This window comes from Cebus imitator, unplaced genomic scaffold, assembly GCF_001604975.1.
Source record: "Cebus imitator isolate Cc_AM_T3 unplaced genomic scaffold, Cebus_imitator-1.0 Scaffold76, whole genome shotgun sequence".
Classification (NCBI taxonomy): Eukaryota; Metazoa; Chordata; class Mammalia; order Primates; family Cebidae; genus Cebus; species Cebus imitator.
This window is the reverse complement of record NW_016107391.1, coordinates 9,435,543-9,455,583: the sequence shown is the minus strand read 5'-3', so window position 1 is coordinate 9,455,583 and position 20,041 is coordinate 9,435,543. Positions and strand designations below refer to the sequence as shown.

The 20,041-nt window shown below is 51.5% G+C and overlaps 1 protein-coding gene and 1 pseudogene across 2 annotated transcripts; both read right to left on the bottom strand.

Moving 5' to 3' along the window:
- Positions 1-286: 286 nt before the first annotated feature.
- SHROOM1 (shroom family member 1) lies at positions 287-8,325 on the bottom strand. 2 transcript variants are annotated; one of them, XM_037739920.1, is made up of 9 exons: positions 8,006-8,325; positions 7,467-7,681; positions 2,966-3,994; positions 2,827-2,882; positions 2,426-2,632; positions 1,671-2,240; positions 1,444-1,585; positions 1,073-1,345; positions 287-951 (listed from the first exon to the last, which is right to left on the bottom strand). In XM_037739920.1, the coding sequence occupies exons 3-9, from the start codon at positions 3,950-3,952 to the stop codon at positions 619-621; spliced, it is 2,568 nt and encodes an 855-aa protein (XP_037595848.1). In that variant the 5' UTR covers positions 3,953-3,994; positions 7,467-7,681; positions 8,006-8,325; the 3' UTR covers positions 287-618. The 2 variants fall into 2 exon arrangements, with proteins under 2 accessions (XP_037595848.1, XP_017387921.1); XM_017532432.2 differs by lacking the exon at positions 7,467-7,681.
- A 10,902-nt stretch (positions 8,326-19,227) lies between these two features.
- LOC119471865 lies at positions 19,228-19,298 on the bottom strand (annotated as a pseudogene).
- Between the last annotated feature and the right edge of the window lie 743 nt (positions 19,299-20,041).

Sequence of the window (20,041 nt, the reverse complement as noted above, 5' to 3'; positions counted from 1 at the left end):
AACCAGCTAAGGAATCCAGGACTCAGCCAATCAGACATAGGCTTTTGTGGCTGTGACACAGTCACTGGAAGAGTTAGAAAATACTGGTGACAGTGGAGCTGAAAGCCCAATATTTCCCTGGTCCCTCCTGTTTTCAAGCCAGGTTCTCCAGGCTAACTAAACATTGCCGCGGTTGACTGATATTCTGCTAGCAAATCCCTCTTCTGCTCTAGTCAGGCAGGGCTGGTGACTGTGTAAACAAGACCCCTCACTCCTCCCACAGCTGTGCTGCAAGTGACACACACACTTTTCTTAACCATTTTTATTGAAGAAAAAAGAGGCTGCTTTGCACCTTAAGTGCTCCTCTCCCTTGTCTCCTCCCTCCAACCAACCCCTGACAGCCCCGCACTCTCATCACAAAATGGGGGAATACTGCAGTTTTAAGATCCATAAATTAATTACCAAATAACCCACAAGACCTGGGTAAGGCCACATGAGAAGACTTTGGAGGAATATCTCAGAGAGGCCTGGCCTGGGTCCTCCCCAATCCCTCAAGGGAAAAGCACAGAATAAATCAGCATCACCCCACTTATGTGGGGCAGAGGTAGGGGTGATGCTCCTCACCCTCTCCATTTATAACTAGGTAAGGAGAAGAGGGAAGTGCGGCTGATTCGGAGGACAGGTCCCTGGGGGCCGGGCCGGCCTGGGAGATGGGGAATGATGGCCAAGGTCGTTCCTGATGGCGTCCAGTTGGTCCTGAAGGTGACGGATGCGCTCGTCCAGGCTGCGCTGCTGGGCCAGGACGGCGGCCTTGCCGGCCAGCAGGGCACAATAGGCGCGCAGCTCCTCCACTGGCAGTGCTCGCGCCAGCACCTCCCGCACCGCCCGCTCGCGCCGCGCCACGTGCTCCTTCAGCTCCTTAGCGTCCTCCTCCTGCCTCTGCAGAAGCCGGAGTCGCTGCAGCAGAGAAGCCTGGAGCCGCCGGAAGAGGTGCCGTGAGCCGAGCAAGGGCGCCACCGCTCGCGGAATGGTTCCAGCCAGAGACAGCAGGCCCCTCACCGCCCTACCCGCTTGCAACCTGAACCTCTTTTACCTGCTCGTCAGCGTCGCTGTCTGAGGCCACCCGGGCCAGGGCGCGGCGCACGCGCGCCAGGCGACTGCCCAACAGCAGCAGGAGGCCAAGCACACGCTCTAAGTCGGCCATGAACCGGCTAAACCGCTCCAGCTCCCGAGGGGCACAAGCCTGGCGCACTGCAGCCTCCAGAGCCACTTGGCGCCTGGCCCATGCTTGGGCCTCCCCTTGCAGCCGCTCCTGCTCCGTATGAAGGTCCTGAAGAATCTTTTGGAGGAGGACGGCCAGCTCCACCTGCAGGGAAGGCTCAAGGCTGGGGCCAGGCTCCTGACTTCTCTGCCCAGGCTCTGGGCTTCTACCCACCCCCAGCCTCCACCAGCCCCTCCACTCACTTTCTTGCCCTGGATGCTGTCGTTTGGTACAGGGAGATCCTGGCCACATGGCTGGTCAGGCACAGGCTCGGTGGCAGGGTTTTCAAGCCTTGCCTCCTCCTGAGGAGCTGGCAAGGGCTGGGTGAAGCTGAGCTGATAGGACCTGGGAACAAAGCCAGAGCTCTCTAAGTTTCCTGCCCCCAACTTCAGGGGCTCAGAGTTCAGAATCCCTAGTACCCCTCACTCACCCTGACTCAAAAGTACCAGCAGCCTCCTCTCCAGCCTCCCCACAGGCAGACCACATTGCAGCCCGGACCTCTGCTAAAGGAATCAGCCCATCCAGCAGGCCCAGGGGTGGCTCTGGGCTGGGTTGGGAAGCAAGAGTGTCACTTAGAGAGGGATCCAATCTGGCCAGCTCCTGAACCAGCTCTTCCAGGCACTGGTTGGGCCATGTGGGCCTGGAACCAGGCTGGCCAGTGCCCCTGGCCAGGGTAGTGTTGTGAAGGGGACCTGGTGTATCATTGCCTGAAAGTCCCAAAGCATCAACTGGAAGAGGTTTGAGGAGGTCACTCCCTGCAGCTGTGGGGGGATTGGTGGTCAGTCCAGTGGGGTCAATAGTTGGGATGTCGTCATTTACAGTCCCAGTGAGGGTATGGCTTGTGGGTCTGGAAATACCTACAGAACCATTCACCCCCTGCCAGCAGTCATCTGCCCCTGCAGTTCCTGGACACTCATAGAGCAGGTACTCTGGGGGGACTGTAGCCTGGCCAGTTCTTTGGCCTGAGCCAGTTCCATACTGCTGGTCAGAGGCATGAACGCTGGAAGCAGAAAAGACACTGAATCAAGAAAAACTCCAGCCACAGACAAATGGTGGCCTCCGAGGGCCATCTGTCCCTACCCCCATCACCAGGCTTCAGCTAGAGAGGGTTCCTACCCCTCTAGCATTTCATAGATGTGTGTGTTGGGGGGTGCCTCACGATGCTTGGCAGCAAGAGGGAATTACCTGGCTGGGGGTCCCTGGGAGGCACAGGGGTCTGGTGGTGATCTCATCGTGACCAGCGGGTCCTCTTCCAGGAATACTTCATCAGGAAGGGAAGGGAGCCGGGCAGGCACAGTGCAAGTCTCTGAGATCCTCTGCTCACAGTCAGTAGGGCTGCTCTGGGGTACCTCTGCATGATGTACCACCGCAGCCTCCTTCTGAGGCAAGAACCTAGAGGCAGGGACCCCATAGTGACCACAGTGACAGTAAGGAAGCTCTTGGTGTTGCACCAGGGAGACAGTAGGGTGCAAAAGAATCAGAAGGCTCAGACTGGCGGGAGGTAGGAAGCCCTTTCCTTTGTTGAGCAAAACCTATACAAGCTGCCTTCCCCCAACTTGGTCCACAGAGTGGTCTGTGTCTCTCACCTGGAAAGTTTGGTCTGAAACAATGGTCCGGGGGTTTCTGCTCCTTGGGGAACAGCCTGGAATGGTGAACAGTCTACTGAAATGTGGCTCAAGTTTTGTTTCCCAGTTGCTCCCCCACCTGCATCTCCTGTCTCCATACCTGGGCAATGGGAATGGTCCCTCCTGATCCACCCCAGGAACCCACGACTTCGCCTGAGGCGATCCAACTCCGACTGGCAGGCTTATAGACATCACCAAGCTTCAAGGACCTGGAGTCCAGGTCCGTTTCGCCTTGAGGCTGCCTGTCAGGCTGCCATCCGACCTGGCCATCTTCAAACTTAGCCAGTGCCGGATGCTGGAACTCCAAAGGCTCGGGCCCAGTGAGGCCAGAGCTGGAGCAGGCCTCACCCAGGCATTCCCCGGCCGACCCACCGCCCTGACCCACGCGATCCAGCTTTCCTGGCTCCGAGAAGCACCACTTCCGCTGCTTGTTGGCTAGGCGACCCCGGCCGGCGGTTCCTGGCGCGGGAGGCCGGGAGCGCGTGGGCTCTCCCTCCCCGCCCGGGTGGCTGAGAGAGGCAGAGCGCGGGTGCGTCACCGGAGGCCGTGCGGGGACAGTGGGCCGCAGGCGGGCGGGCAGGCTCATGCGGAGCTCCTTGCGCTGGAATGACGTCTCCCGGAGCACTCGCCGCTGGGCACCCTGCAGCCGCTGGCGGTAGGCGGCCCTCGAGGCCGGCGGGCTGGGCGGCTCGGCAGGCCGAGCCGCGGCCTCCGCCTCCGCCGCCAGCGCGTACAGCAGCGGGGTGGCCTGCCTGCTCAGTGACCCCGGGGTTCCCGGGACCTCTGGTGTCTGCGGCCCACTGCGGGCGGCGACCGCGGGGATGTGCGAAGGGGACTGCGGGGATGTGCAAAGGGCAGCGTCGGGCGGGGCGGGGGCCGGGCCGCCCCAAACCACGCGCACGTAGTCCCAGTCTAGGTAAGGAAAGAGGTCCGTCCCCGGCGACGGCGTGCGCGGCTCAGGGCCGCCAGAGGCTGCGGAGAAAGAGCTGTAGGCCGAGTCCGCGTGCAGGGATAGATGCCGCAGGTCCAGGCCGCTAGTGGACGAGGCCGGGGAGGCGCGGTCATCCCCAGGTTCCAGGGCCTCCATGGCTGCACAGATGAATGCTGAGGCTGGCTGGCTCCTTGGATCCTGAGAAAACACAGACGTGGTGCTGGGTGAGAAGCTCCGTGTGAGGGCTGGGGCGCAGCCAGACGTGTACTAAACTTCCCCTCCCTGGTCACACCGTCACAAGCGCTGGCATTCCCCTGATTTTGGCAGCATCACCTTGGGATCAGAGGGGGCATAGGAAGTAGGACCATTCCCAGGGAGCACCTCTGAAGATTGAGGGCCCAGCTCAGGGGAAGGAATTGAGACCAGCTCATTCCCTGCCGGGCTCCCCTTGCCCACACAAGCAGCTTCTACCCTGAGACCTTCTGGAACGCTGAGAATGTACCCATGCTCCTTTTCTCCCCAACCCTGTTCCACCCAGGCTGCTTCCTGGCTGCTCTGTTGGCTTCTTCATGTGATCCTTCCCTGATAAACAATGGTCAAGAACACTCTGAGACCACAGAGGAGCCAAGAATGGAGGGGTGGGGGAAGACCCAGGGCAAGGGGCAGAGGCAGCTTTGCAGCGTTCCTCCCTCCCTCTGTGCCTGTTCGGTTCCAGGTGCTTTATGTAAATATTTTTTTTGATCGTCACAACAGCTGTCTGCATTTTACAGACGAGGATCTGAGGGGGAAATGATTTGTCCAGGGCCACACAGCTGGGAAGTGGCAGAAGCCCGCCTGGAATCCAGGCCTGCCTCCACACTGCCTGCAGCCAGAATCAATTTCCTAGAAGCAAGCCCTGCTGAAAGGCAGCTTACCATCCCTCCTGCCCCTCAACAGCCTGAATCGTCACAAAGCCTACACTCCACTGTGGGAAAGTCACTCCTACCTCCCCACGCACTATGGGCGGATTCCAAAATAATCTGGTCTCCACTTCTCAGACTCTGCCTTTTGTCTAGGAATGGTGGGCTGACCCCCATCTTTGCCCTGCTTCTACTCTTGCTTCTCCTGTAGGACTCAGGTTAGAGGTCTCTCACCTTTTGGGATCCCTTCAGTGTGCTGAGCAGCCCCCATCACCCCACACTGTTCCTGTTGGCTTGCTTCTGATTCCCTCCTCCCATTCACACCCCTGAACTTCCTGAGGTCAGGCCCTGTTCTTCTTCATCACTGCACTCTCAGTGCCCAGCACAGTGCCTGGCATGTGGTCAGTGTTAAACTGATATTTGCTGAATGTCAAGGGAAAGGGCAGACTTGCAGGGAGTAGATGTAGGGGTGGCCTCGGCAGAGAAGGAAGAGAGCACCTTAGCTTCTGCACATCTTTCTTCCCTCCCTATTAGTCTTTTCTGGGGAAGAGGAGAGAATGGGTGAAGCACTTGCCACCATAGATACTGGCGAGGTTACTCATGCAATATTAGGTACAAACAGAGCAGGTAAGCACAGCTTCGGGCAGGACTGACCAGAAATTGATCCTTTCCAATCCTGAGAGGAGGATCAAGGGTAAGAATTGAGTGGGTGTGCCTGGGTCAGGGTGAGAGCAATTTTGAGGCTTGGGAAAGGGTAATGTTGAGGTTTTGGGTTCCCTATCAACTATGGAGACTTTGTGGGGCTGGCTTGCATTCTCTAAGCTGCTTGGTGGGGAGTGCAGCTAGGGTGAGGACCAAAAAGCAGGCTTATTTGAGCCAATTAGACACTATTGAGAGCTCAGAGTCACCCTCCACCCACGTCCCTGAGGCCGAGGATGTTACAGATTGCTGGTTAGGGCAAGAACAGGGGTTAGTGGTAGGAGGATATGATGTTTCCTAAAAGGGAGAGGCAGTACCTACAACATTCCCAGGAGAGGCTCTCAGCAGACCTAGGACCAGAACATCTTGATGTCACCCATCTGGGGACATTTGTATGCCTACTAAGCACAGGAGGTCGGCCCTCACACTTAGGGTTGGGGACCTCTTTTGCAAAGTATTTCCACTGTAAACTTTAGGAGGACAAGAAACTACTCTGAGTACCAGCTCCTGGGAGGACAGTCACCTCTTCTAGGAAGCCCACCCTGACTGACTGCTCAGACACTAGCCCTTTCTCTTCCTACTCTTTCTGAGTCCAGCTTGGGAGCACTAGCTCATGCCACCCATCCTGCCCATTGTGGCTTGCTGCAGCTACAGATAGGAGTCACCAAATACAAAGATATTTCCTCAAAAGAGGTCTTAAAAATCTTTTTGACGAGTTGCTGTGCTAACAAAGGATTCTGAATTCACCAAATAAAAACAGCTTGAATGGGTAATCAAAATGTGTACACACATCTGTTTCCTTATTGACTGTAATTTGTTGAAGATCCTTTTGCATTGGTGGCCCTATCACGTTGACGTCCATGCAGGCTGCTCACATTGTGTCCTTTGCAGAACCTACCATGCCCAGAGGACCCAGCTGCTTTGATGTGTTTTGTGGGGGGTCCCTCAGCACAAAACAACAAGGTATTTTCACATTTATCTGGCTGCAGGGAGCCTCTTGCAGTCCAGCCAGCCCCTGTGGCGGGGAGTAGCCCTATATTAGGGGTCCCCACCTCAGTGGCAGTGGCACCTGTGGGCTGGGCTGCCAAGCCTGTGCTTGCTGCTGAAAGGGAGGGCGTCCAGAAGGTGGAGCTTAAGGAGCTCTGCAGACATTTTGCCAAGCCTCACCAGAGAAGGGGGAGCAGCCTAGACTCCCCGCTAGAAAGCCACCAAATTGGAGTCCTGGGAGGGGGAGTTGGGGTGGGCATTTGATGTATACTTGTCACCTGAATGAAGGAGCCAGAGAAGAAAAGGAGACAAAGATGAGTGTGGCCTTCAAAGCTAGTGGTCTGGCAGGTGGAGGCACCAGTCTGAAAGGAGGCAGCTGGGGCTTGGTAATGGTCCTGGGGTCTAGTGCTCCTTCAGTCTGGGCTTCACGGTGTCTGTGACAAGTCTGGCAGCACTTGGGATGTGGCTCTGGAGTTGAGCAGGGGAGGGTGAACCAGGCAAAACCCAGGTTTTTAGTTAGAGGTTACTGAGGAAATAGCTGAAGACAGTTTCCGGTGGATAAAATCACACCAAGGCAATAGGAACAGATCCAGGTAAGGTGACCGAGGAGGCACAGAACGGACAGCCTCAAACACAGCAAATGATCAGGCTTTAGCTCATATCTCCCTCAAGACCGCCTGACATCTGACCTCTCCGTGGATGTCTAGGCCGCCCCTGCCGGCGGGTCCTCCCTCAGTACTGGGCTCACTGTGGGGGTGCTGTCTCCCTGCCAGACTAAGTTCCTGGGTCCTGGACCACATCTCGAACCCCAGTACCCACCGCTAAGTCTAGCTAGGCGGACGTTCTGGGAAGTTCACCGGCTCTCCCTGTCCCCAGCGTCCCCCCATTCTCCCGGTCTGTCAGGACCGACAGTGCACCCCACTAAGCATCCTCGCTCCCAGTGAGCGGCTGGCTTAAGGGCTCGTCGGTCGCTGCTCCCACATGCAGAATCTCCGAAGACCCGAGGTCCGTGCCATGCACAGGAAATGCAGGAAGCTGGCAACACCCGGAGAGAGACGGTCTGGGGCGTGGACAGACCCGGTTACCTGGGCTTCAAGCTCTGGGAGCCTAAGCGCGGAAGGGAGAGAAGCGCAGGCCCTGGCGGCCGCAGGGGGCGGCAGAGACACGTGGAGCGGCGCGAGAGCGAATGGTCGCGGCCCCGCGCAGTTCTCGGCCTTTCCGGTTGGGTTCACCGTCGGGAAAGGATCGCGCGCAGGAGACAGCGCGGGCCCGGGAGGCAAGGACCCGGCTTCTCCAGAGGCTTGGCGACGAGTGGCAGAAGCGGAGGGTGGCGGAGTGAGACAGCACGGCGCCCCCAAGCCACACGCCGCGCCCGCGAGCCGCGCCGCCTGCCTAGAGGGGGTCGCGTCTCAGCCTCACAGCGGTGCAGCCCGGAGAGGCGCGCAGGGGCCCGACTCCACTCGCACAACCCGACGTGGCGCCGAGCCGGACACGTCCGGGCCGAACGACGCCCGGGCTGCCCCGCGGCCACCGCCTCGCCACCCGCCCCTCACCCCTGTCCGCCTGCAGCCCCGCCGACCTCCCGGGGGAAGCGGACTCCCCGGCCCCCGCCCCCGCCACCTACCTGAGGCTCCCGCCGAGACGCGCTCCTGGGCATTCGAGGCCGCGGTGACATCAGAGCCCCGGGCTGCGGCTCCGACCCCACCTCCAGGCTCCAGCCGCGGCCGCAGGGGTGGCGCCACGTCCGGCCGCGGGGGCGGGAACCACCGCCTCTTGGTAGCGTCCGCGCGCCGGCCCAGTCCCAGGCCGGAGGGGTGGACAGTGCGTTCCCGCGCCAGGCACAGACCTCTTGCCCTAGGCCGGAAAAACCTGAGCGAAGGGGTGGGAAGGCGACTAACGCGACCGCCTACCGGCCTCCAGCCTGTCCTCAGCTCCCGTAATGCTCGGGGACCGTGTCCCTGGGGGCCCGACACCTCCCTCGGTGGGGAGGTCCAGAACGGGCCCTCAGGCGCCAGACGGCTACCCACTTTCCTCTCCAAGCCCGGCCAATAAAACAGAGCTGCCAGGGCCTCGTGCGTCCCACCTGCCCCGCTGAGTAACTCGCCCCTCGATCAACTCTTCCCCCAGACTCCCATTTCCAAAACTCTTCCAGCTCTTTGACTCCCACCATGGGCTCTTGTCTCCTGTTCCTGTCGCATTTCTTTCCATTTCTCCCACTACTCAGCATGGCCTGGGCCCTCCACCTGCTACCGGGGTAGCCGGGGGAGGGAGGGCGGAGCACGGGGAAGCCCCTGGACTTCTGTGCACCCTGGCTGCCCTGAGGGGGTCCTCAGGGAGCTGAACGTATGCATACCCACTAAGGCTGGACGCTGGTGCTCGAGGCCCTCACCTCTCAGGACCTCCGTTCTCCAAAGAATCCTCTGCCTGCACCTGCCACTGAGCTCCTTGCTGTGTCCTCAGGCTTCCCTGCCCCAGCTTTCCAAACTGTTCCATGAATACCACTCTACCAAGAAATGCTCCATTCCTGAGAGGGGCTGGGAGCCCTTTGCTGAATCTCTCCAGCTCTCAGGTCTCTGCTTTTGTCCTCTGCTGTCCTCCCTCTCCCACAGGATCAACGCTGGGCTCAGGGACCATATCCTCTCATGGTAGTATCCCTGGCAAATAAAGGTTTATTGGTGTTAACAACCAGGACTCTGAACTCTGGCCAGGAGTCAAGGTTGCCACTTCCTAGGGACACTGGGAGTTTGAGGAACTCTCTTCTTGGGTCATCTTGGGAGTGGAGGTAAGAAACATCTGAGCCTGGCTTCTGAGAGTGGTGCCCTCTGGGCCCTGCTCCTTCTTCAACACCATCTGGACTCAGGCACCAGCTTCAGCTGGAGCTCTAGGCTTTAACACAGTGCCGCAGAACCTTTTGGCTTTGAAAGACTTTTGTTGTTGTTTTGTTTTGTTTTGTTTTGTTTTGTTTGAGACGGAGTCTCCCTCTGTCGCCCAGGCTGGAGTGCTGTGGGCTGATCTCGGCTGCCTGAAACCTCCGCCTCCCAGGTTCAAGCAATTCTCCCTGCCTCAGCCTCCCAAGTAGCTGGGATTACAGGCGCCCGGCACCATGCCCAGCTACTTTTTGTATTTTTAGTCGAGATGGGTTTCGCCATGTTAGCCAGGCTGGTCTCAAACTATTGACCACAGGTGATCCACCCGCCTTGGCCTCCCAAAGTTCTGGGATTACAGACATGAGCCACCGCACCAGCCTGAAAGACTTAAGGTTTTTAAGACCCTGATCCACATTGTCTCACAGCAGCATCACAATAGAAGAAAGACAGCCCGGCAAACAAACAAACAAATAAATTTTTTTAAATTGTTCATGTTGGTTGGGGCGGTGGCTTGTGCCTATAATCCCAGCACTTTGGGAGGCCAAGGTAGGCAGATCGCTTGAGCTCAGGAGTTCAAGACCAGCCTTGGTAACATGGTGAAGCGCCATCTCTACAAAAACACACACAAAAAATTAGCTGAGCATGGTGGCATGCACCTGTAGTCCCAGCTACCTGGAAGGCTGAGGCATAAAAATCACTTGAACCCAGGAGGCACAGGCCGCAGTGAGTCGAAATCACACCACTTCATTCCAGCCTGGGAAACAGAGTAAGACTCTGTCTCAAAAAATAAAAAATTGCTTATTTTTTTACTTATGTGTCTTGAAAACCATGGGGACACAGTGTCCAGAGCAATTCTTAACCCACTCCACCCACCTACCCCTCACCTCCTGCACACACTACAGCAACTCTCTAAGTCCCCAGAAAACAAATCCTGCCTACCCATGTCTCTCTTAGCCTCTTCTGTTTTGAGAAAGAGAAAAGTAGTCCCTAATATCTGAAAGCCCCAACTAGGCCTCGGTGTTGCCAGAATTTGTCCTGACATTCACAGCAAGGCCTTAGTGTTTTCCCGTTGGACATAAGCCATTTCACCGGATATCAACATGAGACAGGGCCATTCTTTAACTATGATGGATCAAGACAAAAGCAACAGGAGTCTGATCATGTCTAACACAGACAAAAGCATGAACATTGTCCAAGCCACAAAAATGACCAGACATCTTTCTGTCCAAGCTAATGTGAATGCATGCTGCTTCTTCACCAATTGCAGCTTTAGCCTCACTCTAATTGTTCCTCCTTCTAGATAAGATTTATTAATATACCCAATAATAGAATTACTCTTGCTTCCTGACAGCATCTGGCACAAAGGAAAGTTGTGCTTCTCTAACCCTCTTAAAAACCACTAACACAAACCCAGATCCTACAAGTCCTTTCTAATGCTTTTTTCCTGAGATGCCACATGGTTTCCCATGCTACGAATCCTCCCTCACTTCAAAAAGCAGTGAACCCAAATTGTCTGACTACAGGTGTGTTCTTGGTGGTCTTTGGCTGGAGGGCACTGACACTTCCTATCTCTTTATTACAAAAGCACAGAGAATCTTGGGGAGAACAAGAGGGAAGAAACTGCCACAAAGCTGAAGTCTTCCTTAGTGATGGTGGTTGGGGGAGTGAGTGGACATGCAGAGGATGGAAATATGCATATATTTATATTTTTCCAATACATGAAGAGACAGATGTCTGCCCCCTTCAGTATCTCAAACTTCCTCAGGCCTGGGAGAGTTCTTTTGAAGAGCCCCTTAAATGGCTAGGCTTAGCCGGGATTAGAACCACAGACCTTGCTGTTCCTGACCGGGCCCTATATCAAGAAGCTGATAGGTGGGGAGATGTTGGCCTCCATTCCACATGCTTTGGCACTTGAAATCTGAACTGATGACACCAAAGCAAAGCCCACCTCACAAGCCCCGGTGGTTTCTTGCTTTGATGCCCACTCTCTTTGTTGGATATGATTACTGTGATGTGACAGTGGGTGGAATACTAAATACCACTCCGTTAGTGCCACGCACTGTGCTAAGTGCTCTACGTATCTTGTTAACCCTCTTACTCCTGAGAAGTAGGCATCAGTATAACCCCATTTTACAAGTGAGAAAGCTGAGACTTAGAGATATTATTTTGTCAAGGTCCGGTAGCTAATAAACAGTAGAGGCAAAACTTAACCCCCTAGTGTCTGGTTCCAAAGGCCATGCTGTCATGTGAACATGACCAGTGTAAAGAATTATGCATTATGGATGTCAGTGCAGCCTTCCTAGGAGAGCAGGATTTGGACTTCAGATTGAGCAGAACTAGGAAGTGAGTGGGTAAGATGAGTCAGTAGCAGCAGCAAGACCGCAATCAGGATTTCCGCATCTCTGTGTGTCCCCAACAGTCCCAACACAGATGAGGGCTTAGTTTCATATATGATTTCCAAGGATTTATTATAAAGGATTTATAGAAACATTTCTTTCTGTAGGCACCTTTTTTAAAAAAAAAATAGAGATGGAACTGGGTGTGGTGGCTCACACCTGTAATCCCAGCACTTTGGGAAGATCACTTGAGACCAGGAATTTGAGACCAGACTGGGCAACATAGTGAGACCTAGTCTCTACTAAAAAAAAAATTTTTTTTTTGGTAATTTACAACGAACAGGGGTTTATTTGGCTTGCCATTCTGCAGGCTGCACAAGATGCATGGCACCAACATGTGCCTCTGATGACAGCCTCAAGAAGCTATCACTTACAGCAGAAGGTCAGTGCATGAAAATCATATAGCAAGAGAGGAAGCAAGAAAGAGAAAGAAGGTATTGGGCTCTTCTTAACAACCAGCTCTAGAGGAAACTCCTGTGGGTACTATAAAGCAGTAAGAACTCATTCATTACCATGAGGGTGAAACCAAATCATTTTTGAGAGATCCAGACCCATGACACAAACATTTCCCACCAGGCTGCACCTGCAACATTGAGAATCAAATTTCAACGTGAAATTCAGTGAGGTCAAACTATATCCAAACCATAGCACACATCTCATGAGGTTCAGCTCAAATGATAACTTTTCTGTGAAACATTCTCTAATTCCTTCAGTCAAACTTCGTCTTCCTCTCCACAGTTCTCTCAAAGCTCTCTGAAGTTTCATTACATCAGCACTTGTTAGACTTTACTGTACGTTGGCTCCGCTGGGGATTTTGTTGAAATGCAGAGTCCAATTCAGTAGTTCTGGGGTGGAGCTCCCAGGGTTTTCACATGCTGCTGGACGGTGCACCTGCTTCAAGGAGCAGGGCAGCAGCATTTATTGAGGTGCTGCATTTATCACCATTCTGCCTTATCTTGGAGTCTGCTGGAAACAGGGCTTCCTTCCCCAAAAGACTGCACTCTCCAAGGGCAGGCCTTTGGTTGTGTCTATGTTTCACATACTTCTCATTTTTGTGCCTTTTGGGTAAGTCTGGTAAAAGATCCAGTCAATGAAACAAAGAAGTCATGTCAAATGAACAGGTGACAGCAATGATGATGTTGATGGTGACCATCAGAACATGCTCCTTTGAAGAAAAATCTGTTCAGAGAAATTCCATTGAATTGTTGCCAATGTCGAGAAACAGGTATGAGTCAGTCCCTTTAAGCACTGTGAAATTTCCTGACAGGGTTGGCTCCAAGCGTAGGTGGCTGGAAAGATAAGGGAACTGGTTTTCTCCCTGCCTGTAGTTCAAAGTTTTTTTGTTTTTGAGACAGAATCTCACTCTGTCACCCAGGCTGGAGTGCAATGGTGCGATCTCAGCTCACTGAAACTTCTGCCTCCGGGGTTCAAGCGATTCTCATGTCTCCGCCTCCTGAGTAGCTGGAATTACAGGGGTACACCACCACGCCTGGCTAATTTTTGTATTTTTAGTAGAGATGGGGTTTTATCATGTTGCCCAGGGTGGTCTTAAACCCCTGGCCTCAGGCGATCCAGCCATCTTGGCCTCCCAAAGTGCTGGGATTACAGGCATGAGCCACCATGCCTGGCCTGCACCTTAATTTTTTTCATTTCAAAGTATATCTTAGAGTTTATTCAAAGTCAGTGCATAGGTTTTTTAAAGACAGGCAGATAGCTATCCATTGCATGGGCACAAATAAATTGGGTTAAATAACTCTATTATTGGACATTTAGGTTAATCCAGTCTTTTGCTATTACTAATTTAGTAACAAATACCCTTGTTGATATATCTTTGCTCACTTTTTTAAGTCCACTTACAGGATAATTTCTAAAAGATGAACTGGTGGGTTAAAGTGCAGGTAGCAGATTGTACTTTACAAAGTTAATCATGAAAACATTTTCCACCTCCCAAGCTTTTCTGCAATGTGACTTTGCCTCTACTCTACCCAGAAGAGGTGAGGTCTATTTCGCCATCCCCTTGGATATGAGCTTAGGGATGACGGTAACTGCTTTGACCAACAGAATGTAGCAGAAGGTATGTTGGACTAGTTCTGGACGTGGCCTTTAAGTGGCCTGGTAGCTTCCACTTCCTGCCTTTTGGCAGCGCAACTACTCTGAGACCACTAAGCTATAAGCAATACAAGCCATATGGAGAGGCCCAGGAGTATGAGATGGCATGTGGAGAGGGGAATGAGGCCAGGGAGCACTTAGGCATTGGACGGGCAAGTAACCAAACCATCTTGGAAGCGAATCCTGCAGTGTCAGCCACCCTCGCTGACACCATACTGATCAGGAAAGAATTCCTCAGCCTAGCTCTTCCTAAATTTCTGACACTCAAAAACATAAGCAAAATAATTATAAAAGTGCAAACCACTAAGTTTGGGGGTAGTTTGTTACATGGCAATAGATAGCTGTAACAGGGTACGTGAATTTTCTATTTGACATTGTCAATCACTTACAAAGAGGCTATACCAGTTTACATTCCCATAAAAAATGTATGCAAGTGCTCATTTTTCTACGTAGTCACTGATGTGGTTTAGACCTGTGTCCCCACCCAAATCTCATGTTCAGTTGTAATCCTTAATGTTGGGGGTGGGTCCTGGTAGGAGGCAATTGGATCATGAGGGCAGTTTCATCATGAATGGTTTGGCACCATCCCCCGTGGTCATACTAGTGAGTAAGTTCTTGTGAGATCTGGACATTTAAAAGTGTGTGGCACCCACACACCCCCACCCTTGCTTCTGCTCTGGCCATATAAAAGGTACCTGCTTCCCCTTCATCTTCCACCATGATTGGAAGCTTCCTGAGGCCTCCTCAGAAGCGGAAGCCTATGTTTCCCATACAACCTGCAGAACCATGAACAATTAAACCTCTTCTCTTTATAAATTAGCCAGTCTCAGGTATTTATTTACAGAAGTGTGAGATCACACTAATACACTCACTAACACAGTGCATTATCAAACTTTTTTTAGATGGGGTCTTGCTGTGTTGCCCAGTATGGATTTGAGCTCCTGGGCTCAAGTGATCCTCCTGCCTCAACCTCCCCAGTAGCTGGGACTACAGGTGCACACCACTGTGCCTGGCCTCTTTAACTTTTAAAGTGCCATGGCCCATCTTGGCAACCTTAGTCCAGGTCAGAGTGTGTAAGTGTTCCCAGTGCCATTGAAATTTGGGGTGATCACCTTTGCCCACCAGTCTCTGTGGAATGAACCCCTGCTCTCTGGGGTCTCAAGTTTCCCTTCTTTAGAATGAATGCTGTGGCTGGCAGCTCCTGGGCCTGTCCCCTGCAAGTAGCCCACTGCCGTTGGCACATGCCACCATGCCTAGTACATTATCAAACTTTTGGATCTCTGAAATCTGAAAGGTAAAAATAATATGTCTTAATTTATATTGCATATATTATAAATGAGACTACACACTGTTTTGTGTATTTTAAAGCTATTTGTATGTGATCTGGGGTCTGTCCATTTTCTTTGCTCATTTTTCTATTAGATTATTGGTCTTATTGATTTATAAGACCACTTTAGGGCCAGCCACAGTGGCTCACACCTTAATCCTAGTAACATTTTGGGAGGCTGAGTCGGGCGATTGCTTGAGCCCAGGATTTGGAGACCAGCCTTGGCAACATGGCAAAACCCTGTTTCTACAAAAGATACAAAAATTAGTTGGGCATGGTAGCACATGCATGTAGTTCCAGCTACTCCAGGAGGCTGAGGCCATAGGATCACCGGAGCCCAGGAAGTTGAGGCTGTAGTTGGATACGATTGTGCCACTGCACTCCAGCCTGAGTGATATAGTGAGACCCTGTCTCAAGAAAAAAAAAAGGCCTTTATATATTAAGGCAATTAACACTTTTTCCAATGTATGGCAAATATTTTTCCAAGTTTGTGTCCGTTGACTTTGTGTGTGGTAACAGTGGATTTATACAGTTCATAGCTGAAGCAACAGATGTATCTTTCTTTTAGGCAGCAACTACATAGCCATCTCAATAATTCAGAGATGGTAATGTATTGGTTAAAGTACATTAGAGGTCAGAAATCTTTCAACAAAACCATGTTGTTTATTTTTAGAATTTCAACAAAGCATGAACTATTGCTTATACACAAATGTCTACCTAAATTGTAAATGTTCCTCTGGGGCAAGTTTGTTTGCTTTTTAATTATGCACTGAATTCACCACAGTTGTCCAAAGATAGGGCTTTACAGGAAAGTAGAGAGTGCACACGAAGAAACTGCAGGGAAAATGAGGCTTGCCTTCCCCGGGGGGGACTCCTGACAGGCAGGGCCTCTTGGTGAGGCTGGGTGAGGGCTGACTGTTCCAGGAACTGAACCAGATTCCCTTTCAGATCAGCAGTTGCTGGGAAGGAGTGCTGGGCTGTCACGTTCCCGTTAAGTACACATATGTCACCTTTTCCCTGCAGACACTGGGTGACACCCAGCCTCTGTTTGCTTTGGTCAGAATAACTTAACTTTTCTCCTCCAGCCTGGCCCTCAGCCCCAGGCCTGAAACCATTCCATCCTCATGGTCTTCCTTCATTCAGATGTTACTCATACATCCTTGGACAAAAGAGGATTCATGGGAAAGATGGATACAGGCTGCTTCTTCTCTGCCAACTTCAGTGGGCCCCAGAAAGATAAGTGTGGGCAAATGAGATTTTCCACTTTGCTCTCCTGGTCTCCTAAGGTTCATTTTGGTTTTCAAGAAAAGAAGCTATCTCAGGCTCTAAACTAGACCCCAACAGCATTGCTCAGAGAAGGCAACAGCCTCCTCAGGCCCAGGAATGGCCAGACTGTCCCTTTTGTGTCCAGATCATAAAATGGAATGAGATGGTCTCCGGAAAGCCCCTCTCCTAAAACTGTCTTCTGTTTGAGCTAAATCTCCCAGATTTCTGCTTGCTGAGGAGTCACCCAGTCAGCATATTCAATGGAAGAAAAATCCAATTTGTGATCTCTGGGCCCTGGCTGCCACAGAAACTGTGTGATGGACTTGGTACAGAATTAGGTCACAGCATGCTATGTGCATGTGGAAGAATTTTGGCTGGTGGCTCAGGAGACTGAGACTGCATGCCCTAAACATTCACCTAGAAAACCTTCCTGAGTTTAACTGTGGCGTATCTGGTGAGTTACTCACACAGAGGACACTTTGTTCTAAAACCCGCGGGTATACCCAGCATTCATCAGAGTCCGGGCACTGTGTTTGTGGTCACATTTATCCCTGGCAGGGTCCTCAGGTCCTAGTTAGCAGCTTTTTCTATTTCAGGGGAAGCAGCAAGAAAAGTAAAAAACAAAACAAAAAACAACGCAGCAAGACGCTTTTGACTTTCCTTGCAAATCACCTAGCAAGATGAAAGAGGAATATGTCTGTTAGCTGGCAAATGGCAACTGATAGCAACTGCCTAGAAGTGGCAGAGAAGGATTCATAGACAGGTTCACTGCCCACCCATGATTTCTCAAAATGAAACAGGGAGAAAAAAGTGTTCTTCAATTTGGTGTATCCCAGATATAGAAAAGCAGTGAAGTAGGAAAGAGTGTGGGTTCCAAAGTATGGCAGACTTCAGTTTGAATGCCAGTAGCTGTATGAACCTGGAAGATGTCTCACCTTTCTGACCCTCCCTCCATTTCCTCATGTGTAAAACAGGGATACTACCGCATACCTGCCAGATAAAGATTAAGGGAGATTTGATCACATAGAATAGTGCCAGGCTCACAGGAGGCCACCAATAAGTGGTGTTAGTTGTCATCATTCCTCACTTGAGTTTCTCCCGAGAAATACAATCTCGACTAAAGTCCAGTCCTGATTTTCTCTCTAAGGACAGGTTTATCCACCTGGGGTCTCCCATAGGTGTTGCTCATGCTGCTGATAGCTCCTCTCCTAATCTTCGCTCACCATTCCAGCAAACAGGGCTGTAGTGGACATCTGAACACTTTGTTCATATTGTGTGAGTCTTGGGGAGACAGAACTCCCCCTCCTGCTTTGAAAGCCAGCCCAGTCCCAGTACATCCCTGAGACCTGGACTTAATCAATTTGATACTTCTTCCACAGACTGGAACTCTTACGTGAGTGAAAGAGAGACACTGGGACAGGTGAGAAACGATCACAAGTCAGGGGGTGCAAGGGCAGTAGTAATCCTGGCCTGTCCCCTGCTCTCACTGAACAGCCTCCATTAGTTCTTGTTTATTTTCACAGTCTGGCTCTCCAGCCTTCTAGTCGATTCTGTGAGCCACCGGGTCTCCTCCCAATACATTCCTTTTTTGAATGAGTCAGGCCGAGCTGCTTGCTATTGTTTGAAACGAAGAAGTTTCTAATGTGGAGCCAAGACACCTTTTACATACTGTCAGGCAGGAGGAAAATTCAGCCAGATTTGGGTGTTCAGAGCTGCTCTTTCCCTGAGAAAAGCAACTACTAGCAAAGAGGACAAGAGAGATTTCCATAGCTGCCCCAGAGTTCAGGGGAGGCAGTCTCTCTGCCCTTTGATGTTGCTGGAAATCCTCTAACAACGCTTATACAATCTCAAAACTAGCAAGTCAGGAAACAGGATAAAGCAGTACAAGAGAAATACAAGGCAGGCAAGTTCCTGGTTCAAAGTCATAAACATTTGCCATAAAAATGAGAACAAGATTTCCCTTGACAAACAAAACAAAGGCAAGAAAATGTGGAGATTGGTTGCTTCTTCCTCTTGCCGTACTAAGGAGAGTTGACCTTGATTCTGCCTTTTCTTTGCACACCAGCATAGGCAAAAAGACAAAGCTGAAGTCAGGCTAGGGAAGAGACACAGGCTTCCATCCCATAGTTGCCCCAACAGGGGACTGGGCATGCCCTGAAATTTCCTTTTTTCTTCCTTTCCCCATTTGCAAATGTCCCTGGTAAAGACCCAACATGATGCTGAGTTACATGACGCCTGAGCCAAGTATCAACTCATCAGTGAAGACTTCTCTGATATCCGCAGGTAGAGGTCATTGTTCCGGGTCTACTTAATACTACATTGTAGAGTATGTGCTCATTTAGTGGCCTGTCTGCCTCATTAGACGTATAGTGAGTGCTTTGAAGGAAAGGACTATGCCTGGCAGTACCAGGCTCAGAAGTAATCTCAGAGTTTGTTGAATAAATGCATATGGGAGACCTGACTTCATGTGAACAGCTGTGTCATTCCTTTATTCTGTGAGTTCACAGTTGATAGCAACATGCCAAGAATGGTCTTGGCCTCCAGGCCCCATATGTGTGTTGGTGAGGGTTATGGAGTTGGGAGAGTCCATGCAAACAGCACTGAAGGCACCAAATGGCTCTCCTAGGGAAGTGATTAAATTAAATAAAGGGACTTAATTAGCAAGCAATTATTGAGTGTTCATGTACCAATTGGCCCATACTTAAGGTGAGAAGCAAGGGACAGATGTCCTAGGAGCCAGAAAGGAAATCGGTACTTCTTCCACGGAGAGCCATTGCTGACAACCCCTCTCTGCCCTGGCATCAGCCAGGGCCTGATGGCTCTGTCCATGGGCAGACTCATTGTTATTCTTCACTTGGGGAATTGACTTGTTTAACATTTTTGGGGCTTTCTGGTAAAAAAAAAAAAAAAAACAGAAAGACTGCTAGACAAATTCTAAGAGCTGTAACACTGAGAGCCAGCTTTTTTTTTTTTTTGAGATGGAGTCTCACTCTGTTGCCCAGGCTGGAGTGCAGTGGTGCAATCTTGGCTCACTGCAACCCTCCTCTCCTGGATTCAAGCAATTCTCCTGCCTCAGCCTTCCAAGTAGCTGGAATTACAGGCATGAGTCACCATGCCCAGCTAACTTTTTGTGCTTTTAGTACAGACAGGGTTTGACCATGTTGGTCTTGAACTCAAGTGATCCACCCGCCTTGAACCAAATTTTAAAGAAACAGTAGACCCTGGGCTGATCATTTCCTTCAGGTAGCCACACTTCCTATTTCACTCTCTCCTTTTGGTGGATTCTTTTCAGAGCAAATAGCTTTAGTCACTCACTGGGGCACAGCAATGAGAGGTCTAGGGAGGTGCTGCCATGAATGGAAACAAGGACTTTAAAGGGAGTTCATTTGGATCCTCTATTTTTTTTTTTTTGAGACAGAATTTCACTTTTGTTGCCCAGGCTAGAGTGCAGTGGCACGATCTCAGCCCACTGCAACCTCCGTCTCCCAGGTTCAAGTGATTCTCCTGGCTTAGCCTCCTGAGTAGCTGAGGTTATAGGCGCCTGCCATCACACCTGGCTAACTTTTCATATTTTTAGTAGAAATGAGGTATTATCATATTGGCCAGGCTTGTCTCACGCTCCTGACCTCCTGATCTGCCCGCCTTGGCCTCTCAAAGCACTGGGATAACAGGTGTGAGTCACCTTGCCTGGCCTA

What these genes read in the sequence shown, in the direction of transcription:
- SHROOM1 (XM_017532432.2), bottom strand. Translation starts at nt 8,056, where the DNA reads ATGTCACCGCGGCCTCGAATGCCCAGGAGCGCGTCTCGGCGGGAGCCT. An exon ending in TTTCAGACCAAACTTTCCAG is followed by an intron (nt 2,633 to 2,826) that starts GTGAGAGACACA and finishes CCCTGCCTCTAG; the next exon opens with GTTCTTGCCTCAGAAGGAGG. An exon ending in ACAGCGACGCTGACGAGCAG is followed by an intron (nt 952 to 1,072) that starts GTAAAAGAGGTT and finishes CGGCGGCTCCAG; the next exon opens with GCTTCTCTGCTGCAGCGACT.